This window comes from Nilaparvata lugens, chromosome 10 (genome assembly GCF_014356525.2).
Source record: "Nilaparvata lugens isolate BPH chromosome 10, ASM1435652v1, whole genome shotgun sequence".
In the NCBI taxonomy this organism is placed as follows: domain Eukaryota; kingdom Metazoa; phylum Arthropoda; class Insecta; order Hemiptera; family Delphacidae; genus Nilaparvata; species Nilaparvata lugens.
The window spans coordinates 9,870,515-9,891,950 of record NC_052513.1 but is presented as its reverse complement, the minus strand read 5'-3'; the positions used below and the strand labels follow the sequence as shown (position 1 = coordinate 9,891,950).

Here is a 21,436-nt window from a genome sequence, read left to right as displayed (position 1 = left end):
CGTGTTCTGATGTATTTCGTTTCAAGTTTCCTAGTATTATATCATTGAAATTTTCCGTGGCAGCATTCACCTCTGTTGCTTTGAGCACTCTTTGCCAGGTTTCGTCTTTTAGTGATTTAGTTATGTTTGGCCAATTTATTTTTTGAAAAGTTTTTGTGACTGGGTTGTTCACTTTTGGTGAGTTACAATTAATATCCAGGCATATTATGAAATGGTCAGTAATCTCTGTTTGTATTATTGATGAGTGAGCCTCGCATCTGTGTGGGAGTGAAATGAAAAAATGATCAATGCAGGTGTTACTGTTGGGACGTGTTATCTTATCTATACAAGCTACTAGCCCAAATTCATATAGTATGTCAAGTTATCTCTCTTCTTGAGGATTGGGATTGAGTATGTCGCAGTTTATATCTCCTACAAAAATTCTTAGGCTAGAATGATTAGACGGCATGGACCTCAGTAGATCCTGAAGGCCGTTGTTAAACGATAACAAAGATGAAGACGGGCTACGATAGATACAGAATAATTTGCATGGAATGCCGGTACAATCGAAAGATAGAGACAGACATGTTGCGACTTCACCAATTGACAACTGACAGCTTGTAGCTGATAAGGTCTCGTCTAAATACACAACAACACCGTCACACTGATTGATACTATTATAGCTACGTATTAACTTAAAACCCTCTAGACTCACAAGATCACTACAATCTCTGAGCCATGCCTCTGTGAGAATAATACAATTATACTTTATTTTTATACCTTGTAGTAATATTAGCAACTCGTCAAAATTTTTAATATAGCTATGAATATTCAGATGCAGCACTCTGAAACTATTCGACCCACAACAATCACCACCAACACCATTAAAACTGTTATTGTAATCAACAAGATTAGCGAACTCTTTACAATCGATAATCGGTCACTCTAGATAATTATCGTCATCCATGATACAAATTTTATTTTTTTCATATCTCATCAGCGCATCAGCCAGCCAACAACTGATGACAAAATTAGGAATGTGTAAAGACTTTTTGAAAGTATTGCATTTAACTTACATGTTACAATCAAGTGAAAAATTATTAGTTAAAGTAAACGATGAGAGTAATAAGCCTTAATAATGATTTACTAGAACCCAATTAGATACGGATTGAATTGAGCTCGCTATAAAGAAAGTAGAATTGATCATAAATAAAAGACATTTATACAATATAAATATAAAATAAATATGATATTGATACAATATTATTGAAAAACAAGAATCCTTAGAGAAAAAATGACAATTAAAAAGCATCAAAGAGAATAATAAAATTCCACCTAAAATAAAGATATCCATATTATAAAACAAATATATACATATGATGCTAAATAATCATTGAAAACAAGAATCCATAGGGAGAGAGAGGAAAAAGAAACAATCAAACCTCAAAGAAAGCAATAACATTTCACCCTAATGTTATATGCTTTCACTATATATTCTCCCCCCATGTATTACTGTAGTACCTCAGCAATCAGGATGAAATAATAATTATTATTTTTATTACATAAATATATATTATTGTTAGTAAATAGCTTGAATTTCACGATCTATTGGGTTAAATGCTAGTATAGTTTATTCAGTTTATTTCACCACATGGGCTATCTTTAAAACACTCTCACCAATCGTTCTAATGTGTTACTTTTTATAATTACATATAAAAATATTATTTTCACTGATATCACACTACTCGTGTTTTTGGAATTTTAATGAAGAACTGAGGAAATTGATGTTGTTACCTTGCTGGCGACACTTGCCTATTGATGTGGCACTCACTTCACTTGACCAGGCTGGCGGTTGAGTTGGCGTTGGTTGCAGTGGGGCGTAGCGGCGCCCCGTCGGCCTGGATGGGGGCGGCGTCTTCCTCGGAGGCGGTTGCGGGTGGAGTCCTCTCCTCCAGGTCCTTTAGACAATTCACTCTGAAAGGACGAGATGTTGGAGTTCTCTTGGCCATCACACGTCCATCGTTTGTCCACACGGAAGCCACCTTGTTCTCCTTAATCATGCTCCTTGCCGTTTTGAATAGTACACTTGTATCCTTAGTGAGTTGTTCATTCAAATAAATTTGGATGTCTGGAAAATCGTTGTCGATTTCTCTCGCCTTCAGGAATCTTTTGTGACGTCTTGCGAGGAGCCATTCATTTTTAACCAGTCTTGACACGAATGAAACTACAATTGACTGAGATCTCGGCTCGCCCCCCCGGACTGGGAGCCAATGGGCAGCGTTGATGTCTGTTTGGTAGTATGTAAGTTTCAGGAGTTCAGCTATCTTAATGATAATGGGAAATACATTGGTCCCTTTTGATTGAATTGGGATGCCAGAAATTACTATGTTGTTTTTCCTAGTTTGTATTTGAAGATCGTGAATTTCTCTCTTCGCAACGGCTAATTCTTGATGCAATTTACAATTTTCATCAGCTAGTTGCTGCACCCTTGTTTCTGTACTGGTCACTTTTTCAACTATTTCGTCCATTTTTGTTTCAAGGCAAGTAATGTCTTTGTTCATATTACTCATCTCTTCCTGTATGCTATCCAATTTCTTGTTGTTAACGTCCCACTGGTTCTTCATATCCTCTTTTAAGGCAGCAATCGCTTTCACAATTATTTCATTAACCCGCTCGTAGTCGATCGTTGGTTTAACTATGGTGTCTGTCTGCTCACTGCAACACTTTACACATTTCCAAGATTTTTGTGAACCACGTGTAACACATTCACTGACACATGAGTTATGAAATTGTGCCTGGCAGCTCACACACGTGCTGCTCCCGTCTTTTGTTGGTGCAATGTCCTTTGTACATTTGTTACACTTCACCATGTTGCTGATTCCTAATTTCTACTAAGTAGAAGTTCTACTGATTACTAAATTCCACTAAAATTACTGCTACGAATTAAATTCACTATGATTTTTCACTGCTAACCGGCCGATACGCTGAGACATGCTTAGAAGTTGTTTTTCGACTGCGATAAACTCCAATCCGACTTCATCGGCTGCCCGATAAGAACATAATGAATGAATAAGAACATAAGATTTAATTCGTATCATGATTAACAAATTTAGAACTGCATAATTTAAGTGAAAAAAGCTTCTCTACAGGGTTCCTACAAGAAAGTATAGCTCAAATATTATTTTACTGTGGCTATCAAATCATCTTGTGTTTGTTTCATGTTATCAATCAGAGTTGTTAATTAAAATTGTAATCTTCAATATGATATTATACGTTTTAGATAGCTAGACTATCTATAGAGAGATTTATTCAAACTTTGAACTAGTATTCCTTGAAGGTAAATCTTGAAGCTATTATTATTAAAATTTGTAATTTTTCAGTGGTTTATTTATTTATTGTTAGAATATTATATCGATTGGATATACGCTACTGTACGGTATTATTTTTGGGGATGTAATATAACAGAATATATACAGAAAGGAAATTGTAATCAAACGCCTATATCTAACCAATGCTTTTTACATGACGCCAATACTAAACACGTCACGTGACCTTGGGAAGTTCCAATCCTGGTATTCTGATTGGCTCGTGGCAGTGAACGAGATCAATTGATCCGGATCATTGAAGTGATCCGAACCTACCATCAATACTATGACAATGCGGCGCTTCCTAACAAGATGGCGGATTTTGGCGTCAGGGACTAGCCAAGTTTCCATACTGTATGTATACTGTTGTAATATCACAGAATAAGTACAGAATGGAAACTTGTAATCAATCGCCTATCTAACCAATGCTTTTTACATGACGCCAATACTAAACACGTCACGTGACCTTGGGAAATTCCAATCCTGGTATTCTGATTCGCTCGTGGCAGTGAATGAGATAAATTGATCCGGATCATTGAAGTGATCCGAACCTACCATCAATACTATTAAACGGTGTACACACGTACGTTTGCCTCGGGTGAGCATACGTGTATGGGCTTGCATTCGCACGTGTGGACACTGTTCGCTGAGGCATGTGGGCGAACCGGAACCCTGTCGGTATTTTGGCGTGCTCAAAGGCGCCTCGGGCGAGCATTGAATGTACGTGTGGACGCGATTTTGCCATACGGGTGAGGCAAAACGTAAACATTGAAGGCGTCATAACCTTATTCCAATGAATTAGGTTAATGAATGACAAATCAAATTGTGATCCAATAACTAATTGTAAATTGTAGGATTTTTGTTATTTTGTAGGATATGTGGATTGTCAAATATTTAAATAGAAACATGCATGGAGTATATAATTCGTATCTTGATTAACAAATTTAGAACTGCATAATTTAAGTGAAAAAAGCTTCTATACAGGGTTCCTACAAGAAAGTATAGCTCAAATATTATTTTACTGTGGCTATCAAATCATCTTGTGTTTGTTTCATGTTATCAATCAGAGTTGTTAATTAAAATTGTAATCTTCAATATGATATTATACGTTTTAGATAGCTAGACTATCTATAGAGAGATTTATTCAAACTTTGAACTAGTATTCCCTTGAAGGTAAATCTTGAAGCTAATCTTTTGGAGAATCTTGTTTTGTCATGTGTATGAGCAGAGTTAGTTTAAAATGGGCAGCAATTTAGTATTTGATTCAATTTATGGCTAATTTCCTTAAAGAAGACTGTCAATTTTGTGAGACAGTGTTAAGTGCTTTGATTAGGTCATCAAACAAATGAATCGCCTAATGCCAAGAATCTCAAAGTTAGAGCCAATCGTTCTTGTGGAGTTATTGCTTCCCTCATGATGATATCATTTTTTGTTTAGATAACTAGTTGAATTAGATTCAGTATATTAACAAGATAATGTTTTGACAACCTAAGAAAGTTTGAATTGTCAATATTATGTCATGTAGCAATTTATTTCCTTACTTCAACCTACAATCGTTCAACCCACCAACATCGTTTGTCAAGTTTTATTTTTGATTTTATTATATAAGTCATTGAAATAAAATGATACTGCTGCAATTTGTGATAACTATTTTCAATGATGGAATGACGCCATTGTTGTCATGTTGTGGAAAATCTACATCTACCATGTCTTCGTGTCGTCTGCAAATCAGATAGCTTTTTGAATGCTGAGGCATACGTGGATCGCGTCCACAAGGACGTACAGTGAATGTCGAGGCATTGTTGTACATACGATTGTTCGCGCGAATCTGTACGGACGTGTGTACAAGGCTCAATACTATTACAATGCGGCGCTTCCTAACAAGATGGCGGATTTTGGCGTCAGGGAATAGCCAAGTTTCCATACTGTATGTATACTGCGGTAATATCACAAAACAATATTATTTCCGTTTCCGTTACCAATAAGCTTTACGATATTGTCATATGGCATTCAACTCGACCCGTGTTTGTTCGTGAGCCGCATAGTCTGTACCGTACCGTAACGCATCTTTGTTTCGATTCATCTATTATCCAAGTGTAATTACTGTAGTTGAAAATTCATACGAAATGTCTGAAAGAGAGGACTATTTTTATAAAGCTAAACTAGCGGAGCAAGCTGAACGTTACGATGAAATGGTGGAGGCCATGAGAAAGATAGCCTCACTCAACCTCAAATTGACAGTGGAGGAGAGAAACCTCCTTGCAGTTGCCTACAAGAATGTGATTGGAGCCAGACGTCCTAGCTGGAGGATGATTTGCAGCATAGAGCAGGAGGAAAAGAGCAAAAGAAAACTTGAAATAATCCGCACCTACAGGAGTCAGGTTGAGAAGGAGTTGCAAGATATCTGCTCTGATATTATTGGAATTCTTGACAAGCATCTTATTCCCAATGCTTCTAAAGGCGAATTCAAAGTTTTCTACATCAAAATGAAAGGAGACTACTACAAATACCTGGCAGAATTTAGCACTGGGACTGACAGGAAAAAAGCGGCGGAGAATTCACTCACAGCATATGAGGTGGCAAGTGGCGTTGCTATGAAGGAACTTCCAGCTCCCCACCCTATCAGATTGGCTCTTGCTCTGAACTTGTCGGGTCTCTACTACGAAATCCTGAATTCACCGGATCAAGCATTTAGTGTGGCAGATGCTGCGCTCAATGATGCAATTGCTGGATTGGACACATTTTATAAGGAGTGTCTCAAGGAATCCAAATTATCATGCAGCATCTCAGAAACAACTTGGACCTTTGGACGTCAGGATCATACTCATTCCACATGCAAGACTAAGGAGAAGCTGAACAGAAGGAGCAATTGTGGGATGTGGAAAATCATAAATGTGATGCAGTGTTTGCAAATGATTACTGTATTGTAATTTGTATAAACTGTGTTATGTTCTAAATGATTAGATATTTATAAAGATGAGCATTTTCGCCATTCTTTTTTTCTTGGATTTTTCTTATTGCGGATGATGGGCTTTTTGCATGAGAGGATGATTTGATGAGATGATTAAACGTCCATGCCTACCGGTAGGATCCGAACCCACGGCTAGGTAGCGCTAGCATACTGAAGGTTGTAATGTCTTAGTCGCCTCGGCTATCCTGGCCGGCAAAGTTGGTAAGTGAAGTCGCTTTCATCGGCATGGCATCCTATTTATTCTAAAAAATTGAATTGTGAGCTCAAGTATTAATAGATAAGATTGAAAAACATTCTTCGTTTATCCCAGATTGAATAAATTCTATGGCTAAAAGTATTACAGTATTTGTTTCAGTACTCTTACTTGCTTGTTACTGAGAGTTTAAGGCTCAACTCACACTTACGCGACTCGGGTCGAGAAGAGACTCGAGTCCAGTCGAGAGCATGTGTTTCCAAATGGTGACACTCTTCTCAGACCAGTCGATTCTAGAGTCTGCGAAGTCATTATTTGAAAACACATGCTCTCGACTAGAGTCGAGTCTCTTCTCGACCTGAGTCGCGTAAGTGTGAGTTGAGCCTAAATTTCCCTTTTCCTTGAAATTATTAGCTAACCGTTTGAGATTATAGATGACCATGATACTTCACAAAAAATGAGTGAAAAATATGATCAAAAAAATTATGACGTTGAAAAACGAGTTCTAAATATTAATCTTACAATGCATAAAGTATCAGAACAGATCACTCATCCACAAGTGATTCACTGAATTTTCAACAAAACTTATGCAAACCAGGAAGATACATAGACATGAAATAATGAAAATCATAATTTAATAAACATTTTTAATATTATCAAACGATTCAACAGTTAATTTATTTAACATTCATTTGAAATGTATACCGTTTGAGTATTAAACTATCAAAAAAGTAAATATTTGTATAATATAACCAAGAAGCCTGGAAAATATAACTTCATCCTGTATAAAAAATCCTACAGCAGAACCAATCGTGTCCTTAATAACAATTCAACATGTTTTTGAAATATATAATTTATATCATTGTAAATCGAAACAACGAATATACAATAATAGGATTGGTAGCCAGGATGCGAACGGATAATCGATAATATAGTAAATATGAACAATACAACAGAATGTAATGAACTGAATGCAGTGAATCTCCAATTCATGAAGAAACATCGACAAGCGATCAAAACGCCCATAAAAGATGAAACATCCATTTGCAATCCAGAAGACATACAATACCAGAACATGTATATCAATTCTCAACATCCATTTAACATCAAGAATCATTTCAATATTGTGTAACTACTATAGTTAACATGATAAAGCGACAATTTGAGGATATTACATCAAATTATTATTTATACAAGTTGAGATGGATATCGTAAAAATAAAAGAGCTCAAATTCGCCAATCAAAAAATGAGGACAATGAATATAGTTGGTAAAAGAATATATAATTTTAAAAAATAAGTTGAAAAACGAAGTGGTTGCACAGAGAAAGTACAACAGACTAATATGATAACCCTCACAATATAACTGAGAGTAACAAAATAAGGCAATAAGATGCTGCAAATGCAGTAGGAAGAAAATTTCAATTTTGTCAATTTTTGTGATTAATCAACATTATTAAGAAAGCATTTGGAATGCAAGACAGCACTAACTGTGCTTAATACGCCAATCTGCATATCAGCAATGCAGTGGCACAATATGGTTTCACCGGTCTAAATAAACTGCCCTTTGCTTAAATCAATGCCAATAAAATTTAATGTAAAACAATTCAAAAGAAGAATGCTGCCAAGGTTTGAAAATATCAAAATGATTTATTTGATAAGGATAATAATAAAAGGAAATGGAAAAAAATTATATTTGACTTTCAGATGCGCAAGTTTAACTGATGACTGCTAATGAAAACTGTAAGCAAACTAAATTCGACATTTCAAGAGTAACAAGTAAAATCAAAAATTGTTTAGAAAATTCAATGTTTGCAAGTTCAAATGATGAAAAAAATCATTATCATTATTTTTACAGAGAAAATTGAACAATACATTTACTTATCTACAGCAATTACCAATTAGTTTGAAACAGTTTAGCTAGTTCCTTTGACTCACGTGACATACATTTTCCAAACAATTTAGATACTATTAGCAAGCAGTTCATTATGATATAATGCCATCAATTGAACAAGTAGTTTCGATCTGCCAATTTAATCCATAGCTCTAGAGGACATTCTGTTCATTCGAATTGGCCTGACAAAAAGCACTAACATTCAGCCATACCGGCAATGTTTCCAACTTATTACTCTATTATGCTAGTATGTAAATTAAAGTCGTGAACACAGTGAAGGTTTGTCTGGCGCGTTCATTGGTTGATAGGGCTGCGGTGACTGACACACATCTGCGCGAAACTCGATTTTAGACGTCTGCGCAGCTCCTCACGTTGAACTATCACATGGTCACGTTTCAGATTGAATTCCCGCACCACCTCAGCTGGGATGTAGTTTTCCTCATCAGAAGAACATGACTCCTGCAATCCATAAATAGAGCCATTAGCAATCGAAAAGCATTAACTATCTTCAACTATCAACAAGCCAAATAATGTTTGATAACTAGTGCAGTGATTTGCCAAAGTAGTCTGTGGTTGCTGGATGATAATCACATCACAACTTGTCCCGCCTCTAGAAAAGGGAAAACCATACGAAACTTCAAACATGCTTCGAATAAATTGAAGAAATGATTTGCCGAAGGGTTGATTTTGGTAACTGAGCGAAAAACTAGTCACACATCTGGGAAAGGATTGACAAAGAAAGAATTGACTTCCAGATATATAATTGTGTGGGACCTATAAAGGTACCATCCTCAACAAAAAGGAAAACCGAAACTTTAAACCATTTATTTACCAAAACCTTCTCATTTGTCTGCGCTTTATAATAATGCATACATCGATCAGAATTGAATAATTTGTTATTTATTTCTCATATTTATTTATCCAACACAAAACAAAAACACATAATCATAAAATGATTGGAGATTGAAAAACAGGCTTAGAACCATTACTATTCCATTCCCCAATTATGATTGAAAAATAGTCCAAAAGAGGTTACGATTCTTCATCACTTTTGAACAAATATATTTTAATCTCAAAAATATATCGTCCAAACATTTGGCTGGAAATTCGGTAGGTCAGTTCCAGTGGTCTCAAGAGCACTCAACAAAAACATTGGGAGCAATTGACACGGTTCATCTTTGCGCAAGTGATTGTAGGTATTGTAAGAAATAACTAAATGAACTAAATGGATGGTTACCTCCAGCATTTGCTGCAATGAGAGCTTGCCAATGCCTGATAGCTTATTGAAGTTATGTCCATCTCCTGACCCAGACTCGGAATGACAGTCACCTATTCAAAATAGAAAATCATTTTGAAAACATACACAGAAATAGCATTTCAACATCAATATTCAACTTCAGGGATTTTAAATAATCAAGTAATGTCCAAACAGTAAGTCTAAGCGCACACCACTTAGTCAAGACAACACAAGACATCATCAGACATGTTTAGTCCCAATACTTCACATAGCTGCTTGTGACGCAACTCACACTGATTAGTCACTGCAATTAGACATGTCTTCATAAGCAACAATGTGAAGTATTGTGACGAACGTCTTGTCTCGACTAACCGGTGTACGCCCAGCGTAAGCGAGTGTTTAATGAAAAGGGAAAAAGTAATCAAGAATATAAAGCACTGTAATATAAATGTTCAGAAGTTATTATTTTTAAAATCTTCGAATGCTAGTATTAATTAGTTATTCGAATATTCAATGATTGAGGAAAAGTAAGTAAGAATATAAAGTAGGCCTATAGTAAATCAAATTACGAGAAGTTGCGATTATTTAAAAAATATTCCAAAACTAGTTGCTACAGAATTGGACTACGAATGTGACCATAGAAGTGAAACTGGAATATTATACATATCAATTATTAACGTATGCATATTATCTTCATGAAACGTTTAGCTGTCGGTCTCGGCTGCATAATACTACAGTGTCACTTTTTCGCTCTCGGGACGAAAAAACAGAAAAACTCCCTAGGGCGTAAAAGTAACTCCATTTAAATAACATGGGAAGCATATTATCTATTTTAAAAAACTTACTTTTGAATTAGGTTAGAAGGTCTAAGCTCAGATGAGGGAGCATATAGAGTAGTCATTGAGCCAACTAAATTCAATACCTCAACCAGAATTTTGATGAACTTATGAAATATATGTTTGTATGCTAAAATTATTACGTACTTCATATTAGGCCTAGTATAATATAAAAATTTATAAATATTTTCTAATAATCCATGTTATTCAAAATACCATCAACGAATATTTCCCATCAAAAAATCAAATTTTGAATGCGAACTTAATCATTTATTTATGAGTCGGCCATTGTTGTTACAACTTTTGCCGACAGATAGCGCATAGCACTGTTGGCGGTGAACTATGATTACTGCCAACTGTTAACTTCTTAGGTTATGTTGTAGCTCATTGTTACTGGTCACGTAAGTTTTGAAAATTGTTTTATTTGGAGTTTTTATGAAAATGTAGGTGGAGGAAAAATGTTGTGTACATCACGAGTGAAAAATGCTTTTTCTCCCTCTGGGAAATTGTTGCCCTCTGCTTCGCCTCGGGCATCAATCTTTCCCCTCAGGGAGAAAAATAGGTATTTTTCACTCTAGATATACAAATAACTATTTTCTAATTACTCCAGCAAGAATAATAACTTCTTCTTTGATCTATGATGTAAACTAGCAACACTACTGAATAAGTACATTGCATATTCAGGAATGCAGGAGTAAATTCAAAGAGCATTATTTTATATCGCAAGAAAACGATATGAGCTGAAAAGGAGTCTATAAGCTATATAATAGGTTCGATGATATTGCTGACTTCAAAGAAAAAAATAGAACCATCCCATAACAAATCATTACTCAAATAAAGCCGAATAAATAAATAAATGCCGAGTGACCTGACTCGCTCAGATCTTCAGGTCGCACCTGGCACTCTTCAGGAGTTTTCAGGGTCTTAAAAGCTGCTTTTATGCAGCCATGAACGAAAAATTAACATGTCCATCCGAAACACGGGAGTGACCCGAGAAAAATATGTGGCCTCGCCGAGACTCGGTTTAAGAAGGCAGCGTCTAAACTACTCGACTACGGTTACACCATAATTATAGTTGAGTGAATAGATACTTGAGACATAACAAATTTCTTTAAATATATTGAATACAATGAGACTAACCTTCATGATTACAGAAGCCGTCAGAGCAAGCGACTTCTGAGCCCTCTGTAGACGAAGGAATACTATTACTAATATTATTCTCACTGGAATAGCCACAGTCTTGTGATTGGTCACTCGACCAGATTTTACTATTTTGACTACCTAATAGTTCCTGCAAACAGACAAATAAAGTACATACATTACTATTGTTGATAATTATTTAGATTATTAAAGTAACAATATTTTTAAATTTCAACCTTGGCCAAACTACTGCAATAAAACTGAACTTTTTCAATAAGAATAGTCTTTCACCTGTGACTAAAGTGAAAAAATATAAAGAGTAATCTCTGGAGATGGTTAATATTTATGACTAATAGAAATAAGATATATGATAATGGATCAGATTGCCGAATCAACATGATAAACAATTTTAAAAATAAATGTTGAACATGAAAAACTCAAGTCCAACTCATTTCAGAATTGTAATTCTGTCTCGTCATCGTATCATCATATCCACTTTCAAGATTGATCTTATAAATCTTCTAAAAACTCAAGAACGTTTTCAAGCACACTTTATTGGGTGAGTCAATGACGTTTATCATTTACTGAGACGCGTCTATAGTGACTCGATAAAGGAAGAAAATGGAGAATCAATGTTTCCGATTCGCTAGTATCGAATAATAACAATCTTACAACTAGAAGTAAAGTAACTGAAATCGATTTGGTATATATTTATAGTGGATCAGATTGCCGAATCAACATAACAAAAGATTTTATAAATAGAAGTATAACATGAAAAACTCAAGTCAATTTCATTTAAAATCGTAATTCTGTCTCGTCATCGTATCATCATATCCACTTCTTAGATTAAGATTTTAAAGCTTCCCAAAAACTCACGCTAGAACGTTTCATGTTGATTTAAACGGTTTCCCAATACATGCAATTAATAATTTTGATTTCCAAGAAATTCGAGTTTTTTCATTTTAGAACAAATATGGCGAATCAACGTTTCCGATGATCACAATTTGATAATGACACTGGTAGAAGGTGTTAACTTATAGAACTAATCGATAGTACAGTACTGTATTACCATTATATCAATCAAAAATACTATAAAACTAATCCCCCGTTAGAACGTATTGTACCTAAAAAGTAGACGTCATCTCTCATCATCATCATCATCATCCCTCTCACTCATTACCCACGCACAAGTCTAAGAGCTTATGTGGGCATCACCCTCAGTATTATTATTGATTTTCAAGAACTTCAAACGTACTTGTACACGAGATTCAATGCAAAGTAACCATCTATTAATAATACAACGAATTTTTCACAAAGTCCTCTGACTTACGGTATTTCTGGGTTTTAATGGATATCATGAATTCCGCACCTTTACTTGTATTACGTTACTGTTATTTTGAAAATGAATTTTTCCAACAAATGAATAAATTTTTCGAACAAATAACTACTGACTATTAGTTTGTAGAAGATCAGATTGCCGAATCAACATAAAAGACAACTTTACAGATGAATATATTCAACATGAAAAACTCAAGCTAAGCAAATTGTAGAATTTATTCTTGTCATCGTATCATCATATCCAATACTTGAATAATTTAATTAAAACATCAATTATTTCAAATATCTCAGCAAGTAAATTTTCCGATTCACGAAAACTACTCTAAATTCACAGATTCAATCTCAAGAAATAATTATTTTTTTAATAACTGTAATAGTGGATCAGATTGCCAAATCAACATGACAAACAATTTTACAAATAGATGTTAAACTAGAAAAACTCAAGTCAAACAAATTGTAGAATCGTTATTCTGTCTCGTCATCGTATCATCATATCCAATACTTCAATAATTTAATATTAAAACATCAATTTTAAAATAATATCTGAGCCAGTAAATTTTCTGATTCATGCAAATTCACAGATTCAATCTCAGGAGTATTGGGTTTTTAATAACTGTACTAGTGGATCACAGTCAAAAAATTGTAGAATCGTTATTCTGGTCTCGTCATCGTATCATCATATCCAATGATGTTATTTATTTCATTAGATATTGGTTGATTGATGTACTATAAAATATTTACAGGTCCAGGGGTGAATTAACCCAAAATAGTTTTCAAATACCGCAGATAGAAGATGCAGTGTGGCCAGCCTTGTATTACATTCTACAAATTTTATATAAAGTTTTATTCCCGATTACCGTTCATGTATCAATATTGGAAGAATAACTTTCACTTTTATACAAAGCATTTGGAAGATTTTAGGTGTTTTGTGGGTACATTATTTTTATAGTTTGTGGATCAGATTGCCAAATCAACATGACAAACAATTTTACAAATAGACGTTTAACTAGAAAAACTCAAGTTAAACAAATATTGTAGAATTGTTATTCAGTCTCGTCATCGTATCATCACATCCACTGATACTTTAAATCTGATATGAACAGGTGAAGTCACCAAACATCATTTCTACCTACCCTAGCTTCAAACTGCTAGGTGGTCACTCATTATTCTACAGCTTTTATAAAACAACAATAATAATATTGAAAACTTACTTATAGGTGATACTAGTATCATCAATGAAAAAATAACTTTTATTTTTGTGATAAGTATTTGTAAGCTTCTGATCAGTGGATCAGATTGCCAAATCAACATGACAAACAATTTTACAAATATATGTTTTACATGAAAAACTCAAGTAAAACATAATGTAGAATCGTTATTCTGTCTCGTCATCGTATCATCATATCCACTGATAATAGATAATCAGACTATATCAATATCCACAGGTGAACTTACCAAAAATCTTTGGCCTAGCTTCAAAGTTGCAAGGTAGACACACTCATATTCTACACCTTTTATAAAACAGGAATAGGTGATTGATAATCATCCATCCATTTACGTTATTTTGCCCATTTATTCAAATTATTAAAAAAGGCTGAACGATCAATATTAATATTGTTTTTGGGTGGGGAGGATTAATATATTTATTAAAAATGGAAAAATTTCACTTTCCTACACAAATTATTTGGGAGATTTTTAGGTGTTTATTAATATTTTTATAATCAGTGGATCAGATTGCCAAATCAACATAATAAACAATTTTACAAAAATATATGCTCAACATGAAAGACTCAAGTCAAACAAATTGTAGAATCGTTATTCTGTCTCGTCATCGTATCATCATATCCAATGATGTTATTTATCTCATTAGATATTGGTTGATTGATGTACTATAAAATATCTACAGGTCCAGGGGTGAATTAACCCAAAATAGTTTTCAAATACCGCAGATAGAAGATGCAGTGTGGCCAGCCTTGTATTACATTCTACAAATTTTATATAAAGTTTTATTCCCGATTACCGTTCATGTATCAATATTGGAAGAATAACTTTCACTTTTATACAAAGTATTTGGAAGATTTTAGGTGTTTTGTGGGTACATTATTTTTATAGTTTGTGGATCAGATTGCCAAATCAACATGACAAACAATTTTACAAATAGACGTTTAACTAGAAAAACTCAAGTTAAACAAATATTGTAGAATTGTTATTCAGTCTCGTCATCGTATCATCACATCCACTGATACTTTAAATCTGATATCAACAGGTGAAGTCACCAAACATCATTTGTACATACCCTAGCTTCAAACTGCTAGGTGGCCACTCATTATTCTACAGCTTTTATAAAACAACAATAATAATATTGAAAACTTACTTATAGGTGATACTAGTATCATCAATGAAAAAATAACTTTTATTCTTCTGATAAGTATTTGTAAGCTTCTGATCAGTGGATCAGATTGCCAAATCAACATGACAAACAATTTTACAAATATATGTTTTACATGAAAAACTCAAGTAAAACATAATGTAGAATCGTTATTCTGTCTCGTCATCGTATCATCATATCCACTGATAATAGATAATCAGACTATATCAATATCCACAGGTGAACTTACCAAAAATCTTTGGCCTAGCTTCAAAGTTGCAAGGTAGACACACTCATATTCTACACCTTTTATAAAACAGGAATAGGTGATTGATAATCATCCATCCATTAACGTTATTTTGCCCATTTATTCAAATTATTAAAAAAGGCTGAACGATCAATATTAATATTGTTTTTGGGTGGGGAGGATTAATATATTTATTAAAAATGGAAAAATTTCACTTTCCTACACAAATTATTTGGGAGATTTTTAGGTGTTCATTAATATTTTTATAATCAGTGGATCAGATTGCCAAATCAACATAATAAACAATTTTACAAAAATATATGCTCAACATGAAAGACTCAAGTCAAACAAATTGTAGAATCGTTATTCTGTCTCGTCATCGTATCATCATATCCAATGATGTTATTTATCTCATTAGATATTGGTTGATTGATGTACTATAAAATATCTACAGGTTCACAGGTGAATTAACCCAAAATAGTTTTCAAATACCGCAGATAGAAGATGCAGTGTGGCCAGCCTTGTATTACATTCTACAGATTTTATAAATGATGTATTAGTACGTAAGAATAAATTTCACTTTTCTACAAAGTATTTGGAAGATTTTAGGTGTTTGTGTGGGTACATTATTTTTATAATTTGTGGATCAGATTGCCGAATCAACATGACAAACAACTTTACAGATTGATGTCTAACATGAAAAACTCAAGTCAAACACATTGTAGAGCCGTCATTCTGTCTCGTCATCGTATCATCACATCCACTGATATTTTTGCCATGCATACGAGTATGTTCGGTTCATTCGATTTGCCTTTTAATATTCATATATTTACTTTAAAAACGACGATCTTTGGTCAAGTTGGTCAATTAGTATCAATTAATATTGAAACAGTAGAGCAGTATATAAACCTCAGTCATATCTATTACCAAAATGAGACATCTCTCACCCAACGATCTGGCAACTCGGTTCACTAGGTCATAAAATTATATTCTGAATGGAACAGGTTAAGACTTGGACTAAGTATCAGTGTTATTAAATTGTACGAGATTTCAATCTTTTCATGCAAGCCCATATGAATGGATAAATTAAATAAGAAACAGTCAATGCAGAGTTGTCAATATTTACGTATAACCAGTATTTAAGTATAATCTATTATCTACATCTAAGAATATCTATTTAATTATAGTCACTATTTATACCGGCAGAGTTCGCAAATGAACTGTTTTCAACTCCGCCGGGGTGATTGACCTCACGATAGTATGCTACGTTGCCATTTGCATTAAAACAATTAGATGGATTTTCTTTTGGAATAGAATAGTATTATTATAAACATATTTAATATATAAAACATGCATGGATCTTGTCAGGTATGTGTGGTACAAGTAATGAGATTACGCAGAGATAACAATCAGAAGATTGTGGCTGAGAATAAACGCATACCATATATGTGGAAATGAATAGAACAGCAGTGAATTACCAGAGCATTAGCACACGATTGGCAGGGAGTAAGGGCGTGAGAGTTGTGGCTGTCGTCTATGGAAATGCTATCACTGTCCGCCATTTTGTTGTTGTTGTTCTCGGAGCGGGTGCTGCCTTTGGCCTCCTTGGCCTTGCCCCCCTTGGCCGCCTTCTTCTCCTTGGGGGCGGTGTGGGTGGGGGCGGAGGGGACGGCCCCCTCACTGCTCTGCCCCCCACTTTTCTTCTTTTTATCCCGCTGCTGGCAGTCGATGCAGTTGCAACTGGCCGGACCTTTGATTTTTCTGTGTAGCACCTGTAACTACATCACAAAACAAACAATTCAACTTAATATAAATATACATTCTAACAACACCAACATTATCAAAATATCATTATCAAATAACTCAATTGCGACAAAATCAAGAAACAATAAATTGTATTAGATCGGTATGTACTGTACTTATTTTGTAAGTAAGGTTGATTGCTTTTGTACTTGTTTTTTTGACAAATTGACTGAATTTGAAATTTTAATTTGATGTAGAAGGAAGCTTTTCAAGAGAAACTTCTCCAATTGATTGAAGATTTTATTGGAAATAGCAGTTAACTTATTTCAAATATTAATTAAAAGCTATATAAATAGAACTAAGGACATCTGCTACTGCAAATATTTATCGAAGAACTAGAAAACAGAAGGAAATTTTAAGAATAAAACTGTACAAACATTTTTTTTAATTATAATTTTTTAGAAGCTTTTTGCAGTAGCAAATATTGACCGATGAACTAGATAGCAGAAGGAAATTTTGAAGAATGCAACTGTACAAAATTAGTTTTTTTTTTTAATTTAAATTTCCTTCTGTTATTCATAGTCTATACAAAATTACTTTTGACTTGGAGGGGGAAAATGAAGGGAGATCGGCCTACTACAGTGAGTGATTAGGGGAGACTTCATATGTGTAACATGAGCATTCGAACACGCGCTAGCAATTAGAGAAAGTTGGTCGCTTTAGAACGGCAACATCGCCGCCTCTGTATCTCTACTATTCTCTGCTCCGCATATCCCTTCAAGTCAAAACTAATTTTGTATGGACTATGGTTCTATTTATATAGAGTTTATATTAAACTCTGGAATAATACATGAAGTATACAGTAATATATTATGAAGTTATGTGGTCTGGAGGTTTCAAAAACTCTAGAAAAAAAATTACACTGATGAAATGAGTTTTACTTACTTTTTGTCTATCAGCAACAACCGGTTCTTTCTCATCTTCATCGTCTTCATCATCGCAGCATGTGCAACCGTCCTGTTCACATGCGGCCTCAGGGTGCTCTTCAGATTCATACTGCAAATTATCAATAAATTCAAGTCAGCATAGCTTAACAAGAATTCAAATTTCCAATCAACCACAATATTTGTTATGAAAGTTATTGAACTCATTTCTATAATCAACTTACTCATCTCTGCAGTAAATAAAGTATGGGTTAACAAAAAAACGTGGAATATTAGGGAAGTATCAAACATTCTAAAATAGAGAAATGAATGAATAATTGCCTTTATTAAGGGCGGAGATAGGACTCTCGGTCCTCTCTGCCACACAACCCTACATCATAAAACAGATATATGTAGTCATCAAGAAACAGTCATGATTAAAATTTATCTCATATCATACATATTTTAGTATAATCAAGAACTTATAAAATTATGTTTTTGTAAAGTTTGTAATTGCCAATTTTGTAAACTTTGTAAAATTGCAGTGAAATAAATGAATTATTATTATAAATTGTGATAACCGTAATGTCTCACTGAACAATTTTTACTGAAAATATATCATCAAAAACTTGAAATATGACATGTTTTATCAATATAAGATAGATATTACATGTATCAATGTATAAATAAATTAACTTGATTTCAGTTACAATTACTTTAACTAACCTCAAAATTCTCTTTTTCTTCCAAGTTAGCCTTCTTCTCTTTCCTTTTCTTCTTCTTCAGCTTTTTGTGTTCTTTCCTTTGCTGTTTCAGTTTTTCTTCTTTCGTTATCTCTTCACAAAACAGTTCCAAGTGGGATTTTCCTCTTTTCCTTTCAACAGCAACCTGAGGTAAGAAAAACACAATTAAAAACTAGTTGATATAGTTAAGTCACTCAAGTGCTATTGGTCTTCTATGCAATTTTATTAATACTAGGTACTCACTTGGACCAACTATTAATTTCATGAACTTAAAGAAAACTTCCCAAAATCGACTTCACTCAAGTCATTTTCTATAAACTGATACAATAAAAAATATAATGCATAAAAATTGAAAGTCGAAGTACCTTTCAATATTTATTATTCATTTTTACACAGGTTTCGAACTTTCAAGTCATTTTCACAGTGACAGAGAATAAATAGTTATTTGTGCAACTAGTGCGCAAAGTGACAGTTTGCTGCACCGAAAGAAACGTTTACGCCCGAGCCGTAGGCGAGGGCGGAATGGTTTCTTGAGTGCAGCAGAGGAACTTTGCGCACGTATTTCACATTAAGTTTTTCCTACAGTTACCATTGAATATGAAAAGTGGGTAATTATGGGTAAAATTGCCTGAAATGCATCAAATGTTTTTCTGTGTAATTTTATTATTGATAAAAACCTCAATCCTAAAATCCTGAAGTCCTCGTTGTCGTTGGTTATAATATATAATGAATAATAATTAGCGCGTTGTGCTTCGTTGTACCTCTGCTCACTATAGCAGCCCAGTCACTGTTACCAACTTCATTTTGATTTTGCTGCACTGTTGCTCCATATAACCTACTAAGTATTTTGCGTTGCCATGTTGCAAATCTGGAGTGCAGAAAAATTTTTCCCGCACTAGAGCGGAAAAGTGATTCTTTGCGTTCTGTAATCAGTGCAGCAATGGCCACTTTTCAACGTAACTGTAGGAAAAATAAATAACAATTCGTAAGTAAAAACTGAAATTGGCCCACTGCACTATTCCAAGCCATTACTGAAGTAAGTTTCAATTGTAGACAATTAAGGTGTACATTTTATGTATATGGAATTAAGATTATGAAATATACAAATTTACGATTTCTCTGCTCTATGTTCTGTCATCCTCAGTTGATTAACCAATTGTGTACAATTGCTTTAAGTTCAGACATTGATATTGATTTGAATGTAGATTTCCAGAAAAAAATTGCATAATTTTGGTGCTTGATGATTGAAATGTTTGTGGTAATGTCAATTGTAAGCAACATGAATGATTGAAAAAACAAATATTTATTTTTGTCACATCCACATTCATTAGATTTGTACACAAGACTACAGTTTCGTGTTGAAACTAACACACCTTTAGTTACAATGTTGGTTTCAACAAAAATCTGCAGCCCTGTGTACAAATCTAATATGTGGATGTGACAAAAATAAATTTTGTTTTTTTCAATTATGGAGAAATTCCACAATATCTATTCCAATCCAAAAAAATGTTAACATGAATGGCTTTTTTAATGAGACTTCTGTATTTTATTATAACTTCACAACATAGAAAATTGGTCGGTTGATTATCTACATGAGTAGTGCATGCGTCCCGTAGCTTTGCCTCAGTGACTTTGAAACGGCATATAGGCATAGGCAAGGTATGGTTCGCGGGGTAATAGTTACGGCTTTGCAAAAACATCAAGCTTTAGAGACCCTAGATCCCTAGATGGAGGAAGCTCCCTACACAAAGAGAGTCTTCATGAATAAGAGAGTTGAGTTGCAACGTATCACCAGCAATGGAAAGAGCATGTTGAACGAATGTGATAGGATGTGTTGTGCTAAAATGACCTAACTCTAAAAATCTCCTTGTGTATCTTTTCGGATGCAACACGTTGCTATTGAGAAGATACAAAAGAGCATCTGTTGCGTATGGAAAGATATATTTTCAAAAATGTTCGATGTTTTTGAACGGGTAGTAATGTAGTCTAGAGGCCCTCCTCGATATGCAAAACTACATGACCAGGACTATACTCGCAAATAAAAGTTGAATCATATAAAAATTGAACATTTTTATAAATTAATAGTATATTAAGGAATGAATGAATGAACTAACCTCAAAATTGCGACAGATGCTGTCAATAGCTACGGCGGCGAGTACTTGACAAGTGCATTCCTCCTCCTTGAGCCTGAGCTGAATGCGATGCAGCCGCTCGTAGACACAGATGCCCAGGCAAGTCAGCACTTCCTCCTGGGCTATCTCCAGCGTCTTTGCATGTCTTTCTCGTCTGCTGGAAAGCACAACACAAAACACAATCAAATACTCTTCTCATATAAAAAATTAATTTATCCTGCAAGATTGTTGTCATGATACATTTAAAAAAATGTACTAACCACGAATAATAAACAACTAGAGAGAACCCACAGGGCAAAGCGTCGCTTGCTATTATCAAATTTGCCATC

At 34.3% G+C, this 21,436-nt stretch overlaps 3 protein-coding genes across 4 annotated transcripts in view; 1 reads left to right on the top strand and 2 right to left on the bottom strand.

The window, feature by feature from the left end:
• Window positions 1–1,811: 1,811 nt before the first annotated feature.
• LOC120353328 lies at window positions 1,812–2,849 on the bottom strand. The gene has a single exon (XM_039436616.1). It carries the CDS (start codon window positions 2,847–2,849, stop codon window positions 1,812–1,814), a length of 1,038 nt encoding a protein of 345 aa, XP_039292550.1.
• Window positions 2,850–5,300: 2,451 nt separating this feature from the next.
• LOC111044403 (14-3-3 protein epsilon) lies at window positions 5,301–6,284 on the top strand. The gene is given in 2 exon segments (XM_022329553.2): window positions 5,301–6,110; window positions 6,113–6,284. Coding segments are annotated over 2 exon segments (717 nt in total). The 5' UTR covers window positions 5,301–5,470; the 3' UTR covers window positions 6,190–6,284.
• An 854-nt stretch (window positions 6,285–7,138) lies between these two features.
• The window catches only part of LOC111044413 (gametogenetin-binding protein 2-like), a 28,167-nt gene continuing 13,869 nt past the window's right edge, over window positions 7,139–21,436 (bottom strand). Inside the window, exons 6-12 of one of the 2 annotated variants that reach the window (XM_022329565.2) lie at window positions 21,090–21,264; window positions 18,959–19,120; window positions 18,255–18,365; window positions 17,045–17,344; window positions 11,614–11,764; window positions 9,638–9,729; window positions 7,139–8,859 (exon numbers count right to left, since the gene is read on the bottom strand). In XM_022329565.2, coding sequence (XP_022185257.1) covers window positions 8,695–8,859; window positions 9,638–9,729; window positions 11,614–11,764; window positions 17,045–17,344; window positions 18,255–18,365; window positions 18,959–19,120; window positions 21,090–21,264 — 1,156 coding nt within the window. In that variant the 3' untranslated portion in view covers window positions 7,139–8,694. The remainder of the gene's footprint in view (window positions 8,860–9,637; window positions 9,730–11,613; window positions 11,765–17,044; window positions 17,345–18,254; window positions 18,366–18,958; window positions 19,121–21,089; window positions 21,265–21,436) is intronic. The other variant, XM_022329573.2, reaches the window with a different exon arrangement.

What these genes read in the sequence shown, in the direction of transcription:
- LOC120353328 (XM_039436616.1), bottom strand. Translation starts at nt 2,849, where the DNA reads ATGGTGAAGTGTAACAAATGTACAAAGGACATTGCACCAACAAAAGAC.